Source organism: Panthera leo, chromosome C1, assembly GCF_018350215.1.
Source record: "Panthera leo isolate Ple1 chromosome C1, P.leo_Ple1_pat1.1, whole genome shotgun sequence".
Classification (NCBI taxonomy): domain Eukaryota; kingdom Metazoa; phylum Chordata; class Mammalia; order Carnivora; family Felidae; genus Panthera; species Panthera leo.
In genome coordinates, this window is record NC_056686.1 from 81,743,669 (window position 1) to 81,756,101 (window position 12,433).

General features: G+C 33.2%; 1 protein-coding gene across 5 annotated transcripts in view; it reads left to right on the forward strand.

The window, feature by feature from the left end:
• PTBP2 (polypyrimidine tract binding protein 2) overlaps nt 1–12,433 on the forward strand; it is an 81,487-nt gene that overhangs the window by 41,230 nt on the left and 27,824 nt on the right. For all 5 annotated transcript variants that reach the window (XM_042952966.1, XM_042952967.1, XM_042952968.1 and 2 more), the window contains 4 exons: nt 3,029–3,201; nt 4,066–4,209; nt 9,858–10,022; nt 10,115–10,225. In XM_042952966.1, the coding sequence (XP_042808900.1) occupies nt 3,029–3,201; nt 4,066–4,209; nt 9,858–10,022; nt 10,115–10,225 (593 nt within the window). The remainder of the gene's footprint in view (nt 1–3,028; nt 3,202–4,065; nt 4,210–9,857; nt 10,023–10,114; nt 10,226–12,433) is intronic.

Sequence of the window (12,433 nt, forward strand, 5' to 3'; positions counted from 1 at the left end):
GAGGGAATATCAGAGTGTGACAAAAGTGTAAGTTTTGATGTTACATGGTCTTTGGAAGAAAAGGACAGATCCTATCTTGGCAATTGTGTATAATGCAATATTTGTCTTTGGGATCCTTGTATAGTGTGGTGGGTTAAGACCACAGGCCATGGAGTCCTATTTCCTGAGTTTCAGTCTTTTTCTATTACTTCCTGTCTTTTACTACTTAATGTCTGACCTTGGTCGACTTAACCAGCTCTTATCCATAAATGGGATTGTACTATAGAGTTGTACAGTGTTTGGCATGTAGTTAATTTGCAGGGAATGTTAAATATTGATGTAAAAGAAAAGTAGCTTCAAAAAATAAGGTTATTTATTTTCTTTGACTTTTCAAAATGATTCTACCTTTCCATATTATTTAACTGTTTTATTAACGTTCACAATTCACACTGCCCAGGAATTACCCAACACAAATCCAGAACAATAAACTATCCTATTTTCTTTATAATGGGAAAATGCAAGCTGTTAACCTTTTGAGGATCATATTCTAAAAATAACTTAAAAAGGGAAGCCTTTATGTATGCAATAATAGATAGTATCTTTATTGTGATGTACTTTTTTTTTGCTTTTTTTTTCCCCAGAAAGAAAAGGACAGACTAAATTAGGAAAAACTGAAATTTACTGATACCATAACCTATAACTCCTGGGGCTCTAGATTGGATTATGAAGTATTCATTCTTGTTATTCCAACAAATGAACAAATGAGAACACAAACTGTCAGGATTCTGTACTCCGTTTGCTTTGCCAAGAAATGGCTGTAGTCTTACATAAGAGTATATGTTTGTATGCCAATTATAAGTCTTAAAGTATACATGTATTCTTAAATTCCTGCTTTACTTACATTTTCGGCTAACAGACCCAGTCATGATTTTGTTCAATAAAATGCCACAAAAGAGAAAATTCAGCCTCTTTCTTCTTTCTATATATTCAGATGCTTGTGCGTGTACAAATCGTCCTTAGTTATGAAGTATAGAGGGCTTCCTTTAGTTTTTCTTATTTCTGGAGTGATTAGGAGCTAGCCAGCAAGATTTTCATGGTAATATATCCAGAGGCCAGAGCCTACTACTCTTCTGTACAAAGCCATCCAAAGAGGATTTCTAAAGGCATTGGCTGGCCATTCCTGTATATAAACTTCAGTAAAGCTCTTAGCATAAAATATGACTTAAATTTAACTTAATAAGTTAATTATCAAGTGAGTTCACATATTATTTCCTAGAGATACCTTCTTTAATCATCCAATAAAGTCACTATCACACCACCTTCTTCTGGTTCTCTGCTAAGTCCATTTTAATCAACAACATTTTGCTTTGCTTTATTCATAGCAGTTAATCACTATAAGAGACATTTTGTTCATGTAAGTTAGTCCACCTCTCCTACTAGACTGTAAGAGAGCATTGGGGATCTTACTGATCATTTTGTTCATTGCTGTATCCCCCAGAGCCTCAAACAGTGCTAAAAACATGTTCTTGACACTCAGTAACTGGTTTTTTTTGATACTCAGTAACTCTTAAAGAATCCGTGTGTAAATGAATTTTAAAGCCACTTAGAGATCAAATTGATCTTAGAATTTTATAGATATTGTTGAATATGTATACATACACAACACACACATATAATGTTTATGGGTAGTGTTGATTTGGGGAGTACCATGAAGTACCTAAAATTATACACAAGTGGAGTATACATATTTCTCAGTGTTATTGAGGATCCTTCATTTTAGTTAGTTTCAGAAATATCCCTTAGTCTTTAGACAATTAGGAACTACTCTTGTGGAATATTGGATAGATTGCAAGTCCTTCAAACAGTTTTACATAAAATATCACCAATTTTGTGTCTTTAGTAGGACTTTTCTTTTTGGTGAGGCTTTGGAATAAAGGCAGGTAACTAATTTGTTGGATAAAAATATATCAGTTTATTTTAAAGGTCAGAATAACAGTAAGTTAATGAAGTCCATGAGTGTTTTATATTACATAGATGTTGATAGTGACAAAATACTTAGGTGGATTAAGAGATAATATTAGTAAATTAGGAGAGACTTACTGTAGTTAAGCTGTAATGTGGATTGACTGCATGATTATTTTTACAGCATTGCCTTCTTTGATTCCACTTTTTGAGTACAATATTTTTCAAATTAAACCATTAATAATTTCTTATCACCCTAATTTTTGCTAAGTCAATATTTCACACTTTTTGTATTTCTGTTAGTCTATAATAAGATGATTAAATTGTAAGATAATTGCGTTCTTTAGCCATTGGAAAATTTCTTTCTGAAATTGCATTTTAATTTTTGCTTGTCATTTATTACTCTTTACGTGTGTGTGTGTGTGTGTGTGTATATACATACACACACTCTGTTCAGAAACATTTACCCAGTAGTTACCTTAATTGGTAACATAATTTTATTTGATAATAATTGGTGGATATGATTTTTCTCTCTCCCTTTGAAAGCCCAGTTTTTTAATTTTTAGAAATTATTCAGGCATACTCAGCTATGTTTTTAAGTTAAAAAAAAAATTTTTTTTTAAATGTTTATTTTTGAGAGACAGAGACACAGCAGGGGAGGGGGGGGGGAGAGAGAGAGAGAGAGAGAGAGAGAGAGAGAGAGAGAGACAGACACAGAATCCAAAGCAGTCTCCAAGGCTCTGAGCACAGAGCCCGACATGGGGCTCGAACCCACGAACCGTGAGATCATGACCTGAACTGAAGTCAGATGCTCAACGGACGGAGCCACCCAGGCGCCCCTTTAAAAATTTTTTTTTAATGTTTATGTTTATTTTTGAGACAGAGAGAGACAGATCATGAGCGGGGGAAGGGCAGAGAAAGAGGGAGACACAGAAAGCGAAGCAGGCTCCAGGCTCTGAGCTGTGAGCACAGAGCCCAATGTGACCCAGGGCTCAATTAAGTTCTTTTTTAAACTTTGTTTTGTGGGGTTTCTTTTTTTTACACAAATGGGAAAAATTAATAAACTATTTTTTTAAATGTCTTTCAGCCAATGGTAATGATAGTAAAAAATTTAAAGGAGAAGATAAAATGGATGGTGCTCCTTCTCGTGTACTTCATATTCGAAAGTTACCTGGTGAAGTGACAGAAACTGAAGTTATTGCTTTAGGCTTACCTTTTGGTAAAGTGACCAACATCCTTATGCTGAAAGGAAAAAATCAGGTATGCTTCTTTCAGGACTTACAAAACTGTTAAGCCCCAAGCTATCCTGTGTGTGTGAATTAGCTATCTCCTAATAAAAGGGTAGAATATAGTAGGTCCTAACTTTTGTAAAAGAGCATAACAGAAGTTCTTGACTTTTCCTGGTAATGGTGTTTCAGAAATTAATACTAGGGAGCCAAAATGAATGAGTTACTGTAGTTTTAAATTTTGCCTTTTGAATTCACTTTTGGACTCTAATTGAACAGTTGTTATAATGAGATTGTGGAAAATACAAATGAAGTATTTCTTTCATTGTGGCTTTGATATCAGAAAACAGGGTGGATACTAGTAGCATCTTCTCCTTTAAGTTCTCATGGAAGTGTTTATCTGATAGCATTAGAAGAAAACAGTCATTAATCCTAGATAATTCTTCATTTAATAAATGTATCTGTGGCAGAGGTGCCCTGGCATATTAAAATTTTGCTTTAAAATTTCTAATATCATTTAGAAGAACTTATGAAATTTAACATGCTCTTAAATATAATAAATGTCACTAATCTGATATTTAATTCTTAATTTTTTTCTTTCTCTCTTGAGTTATACTGCTTTAAAAATGACTAAGATTTCTTATGTCTCTAAGAGTGGTAAAATTCTGATGTTAGAAAACGTTTAGATTTTATTTTCTTTAGCTTTTGTTGGGGGACTATATTTGTGGTATATGGAAAATAAGGATAAGTAAGGATAACTTACTTGAACATCTAAATGTAACTGGGAAGGTTATAGTCTTGTACTGATTTTTCTTATTAACTGAATATATTACACAGATACTGAGGTTTATTTGAATATAATTCATGGTATTAAAATGTTTGCTATTTAAATTTTCAGGCATTTTTGGAACTAGCAACAGAGGAAGCCGCTATTACTATGGTTAATTACTATTCTGCTGTGACACCTCATCTCCGTAACCAACCAATTTATATCCAGTACTCCAATCACAAAGAACTAAAAACAGATAATACATTAAACCAAGTGAGTATGTGTAGGTACACAAATAAAATGGCCTAGGACATATTAAGAGTCTGAAACATATTAACAGAAAGTAAAAATATTTAACCATTCAGAAGCTATGGGCATTTTCTTGTTATTTTAAAGACATTTTCTTGCAGTATGTCCCTAAGTATTAAATATTATGTTAATTTACAAAATGTATGTGAAGTCTATTATGTGCATGTTTTAAATTGGTACTTGATGAAGTAATATTTTTTCAAAGCTTTAAGGTTCTAGTCAAAATGTTCATTTTCATGTTGCAAGTTCAAATTTTTGTATAGAAACTGCACATGAGATTGGGCTTACTATTAGCATAAACTGTACAGGTCTGTTGCTTAGAGTTTTAAGGTATGTTTAATACCTTTAGTTATTAATAACTAAAATTAGGAATAAAAATGTTAGAAATAAAAATATTTCTATAAGAAACTTAAGACCTGTAGGTCTTATGAAAATATTTTTATTGAAGATGTGTGAATGGTTTTCTGGTGGGAGTGGGGGTGTTTGGGAATGTAAGAATTGAGAATATATGAATATATTGAATTTTTTTAAGTGTGATGTAGAAGATACCAATTATTTAAAATTAATATGTATATATTTTTTAAATAGCATAGGAATGATTTTAGACCTAAAAACATAGCATTTAAGGAATGGTCTTTTGGCTCTTTTAATACAGTTTTTAGCTAATTATATGTTTTATGTTTCAGTAAAATATAAACTATCTGGCTGTTTGTCTTACTGAAAATGTAATAGAAAATAATTCCTCATATATTTTAACCTTCATAAAAACTGACTTTTCCAGATCATTTTGATAGTTGATAAATAAATATTTAAAATTTTTTGTCTAAAGACCAGGCTGAATTTTCAGCTGGGTTTTGTTTTAATTTGGTAATAATTTTCATTCCTTTTGAACCAGAAATTGTACTTCTAGGAATTTATCATGAGGAAATATGCTAAAAGATATTCTATATTTATTTTACTCAGAATTTAAAATGGCATTCAGTATTTCAATTTTATTTATATATTAGTATTTTTAGTAATTTGTGAATGCATTCTCATTTTAAAAGATTCCATTGCAGGGAACATGAAAAAAGATAAGGCATCTATAGACAAATGCATGTAAGGGAAGGGGATTTATAATTTTAAATAGAATACTTAGTGAAAACCCCATGAACAGGTGACATTTCAGTTACAAACTTCAAAGTGATTTGGAAATAAATACAATTATTCTGGCCTGGACTATTCCAGACATAGGGAACAATCAATGCAACAGTTGCTTGTGTTGGGAAAACAAAACAAAACAATTGTTTTTGCAGCCATATTTTTAATTTTCAGAAGCCCTTTAATCTTTTTTGATAATCCTTTTTAGGTTACAATTAGTCAGTGTTTTGTGATTTCACAATTCTTTAAGGATACTACTAATTAATAGTATTTTTAAAAATACCTCACTCTATCTAAATTATCTCATTCTTTCAGTGTTAGCTGTTATGTTTATCTTCTGTCCATCTGTCTGTCTTCCTCCCCCCAGTTGTGTTTATATATTTTAGAAAGGACAATTAGGTTTTATTGGACTGGTATGCTTTCCTCTAGAGTAAAATAAGGAGTTTGGACACTGAGCTGGGATCCCATAAATACCAAAGAGCACCTTATTCTGGGCCTGTAAAACTCTCTTTAGAATTTCTTTCTTTTAGGGGAGGATTTTGTTGGTTTTTTTTTTAATGATAAGGGAGAGAGATGATGAGGGAATGGGAGAAAGAGGAATTTGTTCATTATGCAGACTTTCCATTAACCCTTTGATTTTCATCCTAGGACTCTGCCAGTTTCTAATCTGACATAATGTGGCGGTTAACAGTGCAAACCCTGTTTGTTCTGTGTTCACTAAGTCTTCTTTGTTCCCATTTGTTTCCATTTATTTTCTGCATTCCAGGAATTTTGGTAAAAGTATTCTATGCTAATGAGGACATTCTCTCTATTCAGTGTTTGGGTTTATTCCATGTTGTATTAATTTATAGGCATTTTTATTTTTAATTTTAATTCCAGTGTAGGTAACACAGTGTTAATTAGTTTTAGGTGCACAATATAGTGATTCAGCAATTCTGTATGTTACTCAGTGCTTATCATGATAAGGGTACTCTTTAATCCCCATCACCTCATTTATAGGCATTTTTCTGGGCTTTCATAAATAGAAGAGAGTCCAATAAATATGAGTCAACCTTGAATTCTTCCATGATCCTTCCTCAAATTACCAAGTCTTACCAGTTCACTCTTGTTAATATCTGCCTAGTTTTCATCATCTTTCTTGCTACTTTAGTAGCTCAGACACAGTTACCTTTTGGCTGTACTGTGATAACAGCTCTCTTATTGATCTGCTTTTTTGCTTTCCCCTCTTGAATTCTTTCTCCCTCCCTACTTCCTCTCCCCTTCCCCTACACTTCCCCTCTCCCCTTCCCTATTAGTCTCTTTCCCCTCACCCCGTCCCTCTCTCTTAAATATATATATTTATATATTTTTTTTAATAGTTGGTTTATTTATTTTGAGAGTGGGGGAGAGTGTGTGCAAGTAGGGGAGGGACAGAGGGGGCGGGGGGAGGGGGAGAGAGAGAGAGAGAGAGAGAGAGAGAGAGAATGAATGAATGAATGAATGAATGAATATATCCCAACCAGGCTCCACACTGGCAGTGCAGAGCTCCATGTGGTGTTCGAAATCATGAACTGTGAGATCATGACCTGAGACGAAATCAAGAGTCAGGTACTTAACCAGCTGAGTCACCCAGGTACCCCTAAGTATGTATATATCTTTGTAAAACAGACAAATCTGATTTTAGTTACTCTCCTGCAGCCATATCCTTTTCATGCTCAGGATAAAGCCCTTCAGAAGAGATGGCTACTATTTCTGTCTTACGGCTGTATGTTTCCTTGTGCTTCTACCCAAAAGTAATTGTAAATCCTCCAACCTGGCATGCTTTCTCTTATTTCCAGTCTTTTGAGGCCACTATGTTTCTGTGATGTCACTCTTGCCTGGAATATTAAGGCCTGCCTACCCTTGTGCCACTTTTCCAACCCACACTTCACATGGCCGGTTAGTAGACATCTTCAGGTCTCCCCTTAGTTTCCTCTAGAAAGCCATCTTTTGATCCACAGTGTGGGTGAGGTTTGCATTAAGAAACTTTGACACCGGTGCCTGGGTGGCTCAGTCAGTTAAGCGTCCAACTCTTGGTTTTGGCTTAGGATCTGATTTCACAGTTCAGGAGTTTGAGCCCCATGTTGGGCTTTGCACTGCCAGTGGAGAGCCTGCTTGAGATTCTCTCCCTCTCTCTCTGCCCCTTCCCTGCTAGCATGTGAATGTGTATGCTCTTTCTCTCTTTCTCTCTCTCTCAATAAATAAATAAACTTTAAAAAAAAAAAAAAGAAACTTTGACATAAATTAAAACCACATTGAGCTACTACCATGTACTGTGTCAGATTGCCTATGATTAAGATGGGTAATGCCAGATGTTGGTAACAAGGTTGGGAAGCTGGAACTTTCATATATACATGCTAAGAATGTAAATTAGTAGACTTATGTTTAAAAACTTGAAATATGTAGTAAAGCTGAGCATATACATAATCTTTGTCTTAGTAAATCTATCCTAGTTACATACCTGAGAAAATATGTAATATGTGCATCAGAAGATACGTATGAGAAAGTTCATGGAACACTAATACATAATAGTCCCAAACTAGAAATCATCTACATGTTCAGCAGCAGTAGAATATGTTGTGGCATATTCATTTGTTGGAATTTCTTAGAATACAAAAAGAATGATCAAGCTACTTATACTTGCAAAACATGGATGTATATCATAAAAATAATGTTTAGTGAAAGAAGCCAGACCAAAGTAGAACACATATGATGCCATTTTATATAACTGGGAGAAAGCATGAATGTGGCCTCTAGGGTTTTGACAATGCTCTGTTTTTATCTAGTCATTTTACAGATATGTCCAATTTGTGATGTTTTATTGAGCTGTATACTCTTAGGATCCGTGTCCTTTTATATGTATATGTAATAGTTCACTAAGTTCAGTTAAAATCTTTGTTGGCAAGCCAACTCTGTTTCATCAATTAAAAAAAATATGGAAAGTTATTTGTTAATGATAGTAGAAAACCTAATTGTTAAGCTAAAAAGAGAAGATGGAGAAAAGTGAATAGTACTGGGGGGAAAGGTTTGTAATAGACATATCGCACACACACACCTAGGTGATATATGGAAGGGTACCCATGTTTATATCGGTATGGAATGGGTATGAGAAAGGATACAGGGTGACAGGGTTGCAGAGGAAACTTTTAACCTTTTGTTCCATTTGGATAGTATATCATGTGATTCCTGTTTTAAAAAGACATTCCATTATTTGAGGTAGGAGATGTTAGTATTTTCCTAAGTTGTGATATTTCCATGCTTGCAATAACATAAATATATGTAAGGACATGCTTCACTAGTGAAGGAAGTAATATTGCAGTACACTACTTAAAATACTTCAAGTCACCTCAGCCAATATATAGATCTGTAGGTCATATTATTGTTTAATTAGCATTTAAATAATGAGGTTTGACCAGATGGGCATGTGGTCTCTGAATTCCAAACTGCGTGATCTCCTGGTTATGGGACATGTCAATGAAATGACTTTTTTTTTTTTTTTGTTTCCAGCTTTATTGAGATAAAAATTGATATATTGTGTAAATTTAAGGTATATATTGTGTTGATTTGACACACGGATTGCAAAATTATTTCTACCATAGTATATGTGCTGTCAAAGTTACCAGTTTTGTTTATTCTCATATCTTTTGTGTTTGCCTTCCTTTTCATTTATCATGCTGAGTTTATATTCCTATTCATCTGCCAGTACAGCTTTTTCAAACTGTAAAACAATGTAGTAGTATTTGTTATTGTTACTTAACAGTTATTTGCCTTTGTATAGGTTTTTTGACCCCAGATAGGTAGAAATACTATTTCCTTACTGGTGAATCTATCATAGTAGTAATATTCTAGTATGTATATTTTTTCACATTTTAAAATCTCCGAAATTAAGATGTGTCTTAAGTGTCGTTGATTTGTCTGGTTTAATTAGTAGTATTTTAGAAGTTATGCTACTATGAAAAAGACTTAATATATGTCCTGAATATTTCTCCTTTAAGATTGTATTAGAAATAATAAACTTTACAGGAGTTCTTTTGGATAATCTGGTAATCCCCTTGCTGAGGTTTACTGGGTACCTTTTTTATGGAGTGAATAATGTTAAGTTGAAGTTTTATTGTTCTCTAAAAGTTTGTTTAAAACATTTTCTGATGATATGAATCTGCCAAACTATATTTTGTTCTTTTGAAAATAAATTATGTTGCCTTTCTTCGTTTGTTCCATTATCTAGGTCCCAAACCTTAGATAATTGTTTTGAAGTAAATACCAGTAGATACTTGAATTATAAACCGATAATACCTGGCTCATGGTAGGAGCTCCAAAGTATTTATTGAATGATTGTTAAATTTTGTTTAATCTGTGTGTGTTGTAGAAAAAAATGAACTAATAGTGTAACATGTAGCAAAGTTTAAATGAAAATATGGAGTGTGTTTCTAAAGTGCTTATCTTTTAATTTTCAGCGTGCTCAAGCAGTTCTTCAAGCTGTGACAGCTGTCCAGACAGCAAATACGCCTCTTAGTGGCACCACAGTTAGTGAGAGTGCAGTGACTCCAGCCCAGAGTCCAGTGCTTAGAATAATTATTGACAATATGTACTACCCTGTAACACTTGATGTTCTTCACCAAGTAAGTTTAACTTAATTTTCATGTTTACCTATAAATTGGAGAAATAAAGATAACAGTAGATAAATAATATTTTGATTTTAATTTTTTAACAGATATTTTCAAAGTTTGGTGCTGTATTAAAGATCATCACATTTACAAAAAATAACCAGTTTCAGGCTCTTCTCCAGTATGGTGATCCAGTAAATGCTCAACAAGCAAAACTAGTAAGTCTGGAGCTTGCTTTTTTTTTTTTTTTTTTTTTAAAATAGATAGTGATCTTTTTCAATGGTGGGTACACATAAACACATATATTGCTGATGTTACTAATATGGACATAACTTGGCAATACCATGTAGCATTGTAGATGGCACAAATTGGTATCATTTACATACAGTTAGAAAAGCTTGGTATTTGTGATAGAAATGTTTATTTCTAAGGATAGTTCTATCTATAGTTATCTATAATTGATTTCTGTTACTTTCCATTTTTGATTTAGGTCCAAAGTTTTATGCTCCTGAGGATATGGCAGGATATATTGTGCATGAACACCAGTAAAGATTTTGAGTGTTTTCCAGTGGGAGTTTCAGAGTAATTAATTTAGCTATCAAGACACTTGGGCTGAAATAATCATCACACATGTGGTTCAGATATTATGATAAGCTCTCAGTTTATTTAAGACTACAGTATATTTAATACTCTCTTTAAAGGCTTTTTTTTTTAAGACTGCTTTTTTGAATACATTCCTGATCTGCTTTTTATTTCCATCATTTACGTTTTTTTTTTGTTGTTCTATATGGAGGATAAGAAACTACTAAAAGAAGTAAAATATCTTCCCGTATCATGACCACTATTGAAAACTGCATATCATATCTTTGCTACCAACTGCTTTAATCTTCTATTTGTGTATCGTATTTAAATCTACCTTTGCTCTAGCTCTTTAACGTCTTGTGCCATGTTATCTCATTGTGATTATTATTCTGTTGTTAAACGATCAAATATTCATTATTAAACCATTACATCAGCTGTCTTATCTTCCTTTACCTTCTGTCTTACCTCTTTTTTCTCCCTTTTACTCATACTTTCAAATAATTATGGTCTGTAATACTTCAGTGCTTCCTCTAGATCAAGATAGATTGTATTGAACCCAGACCATTTTTGATTGTTTCATTGTGTTTCCAACTTCAGCATGTCATTTGGGAAGCAAAAATAGCTTAAGATATTTTTGCTATACCGTTTATATTGGCATAATTGAAATGTTTACCAAGTGCTGTTATCTCGTTTTTTTCCTAATATGTAGTCAACAGAACAGGAATTACTCTTGTGTTATAAGGGGATGCTAATATTTAAAGAGGTAAATTACTTACAATGTTCACTATATATAAGGTAGACGTATTTTCAGTCTGATTTTCTCCAGTATGTTGCTACTCACTTGTTCTTAAGTTACATGATCTAATCTTATTATATTTTCCTTTTCAGGCATACATTAACACTTGGGATTCTTTTTTCCAAAAATATTGATTTCTCTTTACATGTCCCTGACCTCTAACTTTGGAGATATTTTATATTTAAAGAGTAACCAAAATCCATGTGGTATGAGGTTTGATCAGTAGCATACGGTCTAGAAGCCAGGATGTTTATGGCACTTTTCACACTTCCAAATATTTCACTTCCAAATATTTAAATATAGTGCATGTTTTTCTTAATGTGGAATATTTTTTGTCATCCCTTCTGATGGAGAGGGGAGAGTATTTGGTAGAAGGCAATGGAATGGAATTTAATTTGAAATTACACTGCATTTGGGGTATAATCCAATGGGGAGAGTAGTTTATGTGTTTTGTCTGAGGTAATCTATAGTAATGAGAACAAAAGATTGTACTTTAATTATGTTATCAGATATTTGAGGTTTAAATTTAACCAGTCGTCTGTGTAGGATAATAAGCATCAAATATTTGTGAGGGTTACACTCAATCATGTCTTCTCTACAAAGATCTACAGTTGTAATTCCGAGGGAGTTATTAGGTAATTATTTAATATTCATTATTTAACTATTCTTGTATCTGAACTGAACATCATTTCACTTATTAGAGAAGGAAAAAAGAGGTCGTTTCCCGAACTTGCTTGCCCCATTATCTTGTAATCCAGATTCCTTGTTAAAACATATACTTTTGATGACTCTAGTAATCTTTTCTTCATGCCTGTATCCAGACTGTTGGGTGTAGCTAGAGAATATCCTGTAATCTAGCAGTTGATACCAGTTGAAGTTTATCAGCATTAATTACAAATAGGCCCTCTATTCCGCTTGACAAATGTCACCACATTTCTCCAGCATGCTGTCCCATTTTTCACAAAGACTGTATCAGAAAATTAGTCTACCAACTCTCTTCACTCCTCCTTATGAGCTTGCCTACTATTTTTCAGAAAAAATAGAAGGT